Source organism: Poecilia formosa, unplaced genomic scaffold, assembly GCF_000485575.1.
Source record: "Poecilia formosa unplaced genomic scaffold, Poecilia_formosa-5.1.2 Scaffold47, whole genome shotgun sequence".
NCBI lineage: Eukaryota > Metazoa > Chordata > Actinopteri > Cyprinodontiformes > Poeciliidae > Poecilia > Poecilia formosa.
Window position 1 is genome coordinate 57,112 of NW_006799986.1, and position 2,566 is coordinate 59,677.

Here is a 2,566-nt window from a genome sequence, read left to right on the forward strand (position 1 = left end):
GTCCAGCCAATCCGGTCCGGTCCGGTCCAGCCAATCCGGTCCGGTCCGATCCGGTCCGGTCCAGCCAATCCGGTCCGGTCCGATCCGGTCCGGTCCAGCCAATCCGGTCCGGTCCGATCCGGTCCGGTGCGGTCCAGCCAATCCGGTCCGGTCCGGTCCGGTCCAGCCAATCCGGTCCGGTCCGATCCGGTCTCAGAACCTCTCATGTTTCAACCAGAGAGATTAAGGACAAACATTTTCAACTGAAAAAAACATTTTGTTGTTAAATTATGGAGTAAACAGAGATATGAGCTCAACAACAATAATTTATTTGGTTTAACTGGACACGTTTGGTAGCAAAGTCGAGTTTATAGAATATTTCAACAATAAAGCAGTTCAGATTTTTTACATGATAAAATATAACACAATAAACAGAAAATATTATATTGCAGGCAGAATAAAGAAAAGTTGAATAAAACTAATGATGTTCCAGTTATTGTAAATCACATCGTCTCTACACAGCTGGGTTTTATTCTAGATTTAAAGCACCTCTGTGTTTCGGCTGTTTTGCGGTTTTCTGGAAGTTTGTTCCAGATGTTTGGTGTGTAGAAGCTGAAGCTGCTTCTCCTTGTTTGCTTCTGGTTTTTTTGGTTTGCTTGTTTTTCATTCTGCAGTTTCTCAGTGGAAATAAAATCCACACATTTAACTTGAGTAGCGACATTTCATGATGAAATTAACTTGGTAAAAATATTAATAAAAGTACATTTTTTCCGAAAGTAACTCAAGTGAAAGTAACTATTTGCTACATAAGCCAGTAGTTTACGGAGCAGAAAGTTTGGACTCCCTGCTGTGATCCGATGTTCCTTTGCTTCTCTTCAGTCTGGATGTGTTTATTTTACATGTTTGGTTTTCGTCGGACGGAGGGTGCACTTACTTCCTGGTGAGGATAGTTTGACTCGTCTTTACGTTTGGAGCTGTAATCTGTAAACCAACCTGCAGGATGAGGATTGACAGGCGGGTCGCTGAATCCCTCCTGGACAATCGGGAAGCAATGAAAAGCAATAAAATCAACCAGTCGGGGCCCGAGGGCCAGATGGCCAGCTGCTGAGCGCTGCCTGTCTTCACCTCGCCTGTAATTTATCCTTTCCGTCTGCGCTTGCTTTTCCACTTACGGATGAGGAATCGCCACGCTGACCCCACAGCTGACAGCCACATCTGGAAGCCGTGATGTGATTGATGGCCGGTCACTGGGAGCTCCTGGACCGGGCCGAGCCGCCGTCCCCTCCAGGTCTGTTTACAGAACGCTGCAGCGTTTGTTTGTAACGAGGCATCAGAAAAAACCCGTCCAGCTCGGCGCCGCTCCTCCGGGACGCAGGGATGACAGTGATGAAGAGGAGGGCTTCCTCCGAGGAGACCCCCTGACGAAAAGCGCGGGCGCCCGACACGGACGGATGTCGAGCGGTGTCAGGTATGTGTCAGGCCCTGACAGCTCAGGAATAACGGGTATGGTACAGTTCTACAGATTCCTTTTTCAAGACGTTCAAGCAGCAAGCTGTACTTTCCACCGTTAATCCTCAGCAGATAAATCCAGCCTCGCTGCTGGCCGACGGGAAACAGCCTGATATGTTTACAGCCCAGATTCAGGAAAAATACAGTCGGTGATGAAAAGTTTGAGTCCCAGTCAGAAATTGACAGCAATAATTTCAGTTATTAGCCTGATACAAGAGGAAAAATGTTTTTCAAAGTCAAATTTTCACCAAGTAATTCATTCATTCACAAATGTCAGTTTCAAACTACATATTTTGCTCGCTAACAATATTTAGATTAAAGGTAAATATTTAGTTGCAAACTAGTTAATTTGCTAACTAAATATTTAGCCCTAGCTCAGGGGCGCCACCAGAAATCTTGAGCTCCCTGACAAAAACTTAGTTTGGCCCCCACACAGACTGTCACAATTTTTTGAGTCTATTTGACCCATAAGATCGTCACAATTTTAAAGGCCTGCATCTGCCTTGCTTTCTGTGGTTCAATACTGATAACTAGCACAATATTTACTGCTCATGAATTTAACATCCAACAGTCCACATCCAGTATGCAGGTAGGTTGTTTAATTTTTTTCTATTAGTTTTAGATACTGAAATGTCTCCCCATGAGCAACAGCCAAAAGCAACGTGAAATACACATAAAGCAATCCAGACTTCTAAACATGCCATGTAGTTGCATTTTATTCAAGCTGCAGTATAACTTTAATAAAAATCTGTTTTCTCCATATTTGTTAAAGCTGTCACCATGTCGTAGCAGTTTGTTATGAGACAGATAATCTGTGAAAACAATCAATCTCCTCCACCTCCATCCTGAACTATTACTGGTTAAAGTAATGCTCCGTTCTGACCAAAACCACCAATCAGAACCAGGAGGAGGGTTTTAGCGCTGTCAATTAGCCTCATTCACTCTCTGCTAAATGTGCTAATGGGGGAGAAACAACTTATCATTACAAGAAACCGTTTATCTGCCGTCATTGGTAGCTATGCTAACTAAACTGAGCATTCACAGTTTGAATCTGCACAGCTCTGTGCTATGCTAGCTG

General features: G+C 44.0%; 1 protein-coding gene across 1 annotated transcript in view; it reads left to right on the forward strand.

The window, feature by feature from the left end:
* The window catches only part of pms1 (PMS1 homolog 1, mismatch repair system component), a 24,010-nt gene that overhangs the window by 13,677 nt on the left and 7,767 nt on the right, over positions 1-2,566 (forward strand). Inside the window, exon 13 of the mRNA XM_007552306.1 lies at positions 1,159-1,487. Within this exon, the coding sequence (XP_007552368.1) occupies positions 1,159-1,487 (329 nt within the window). The remainder of the gene's footprint in view (positions 1-1,158; positions 1,488-2,566) is intronic.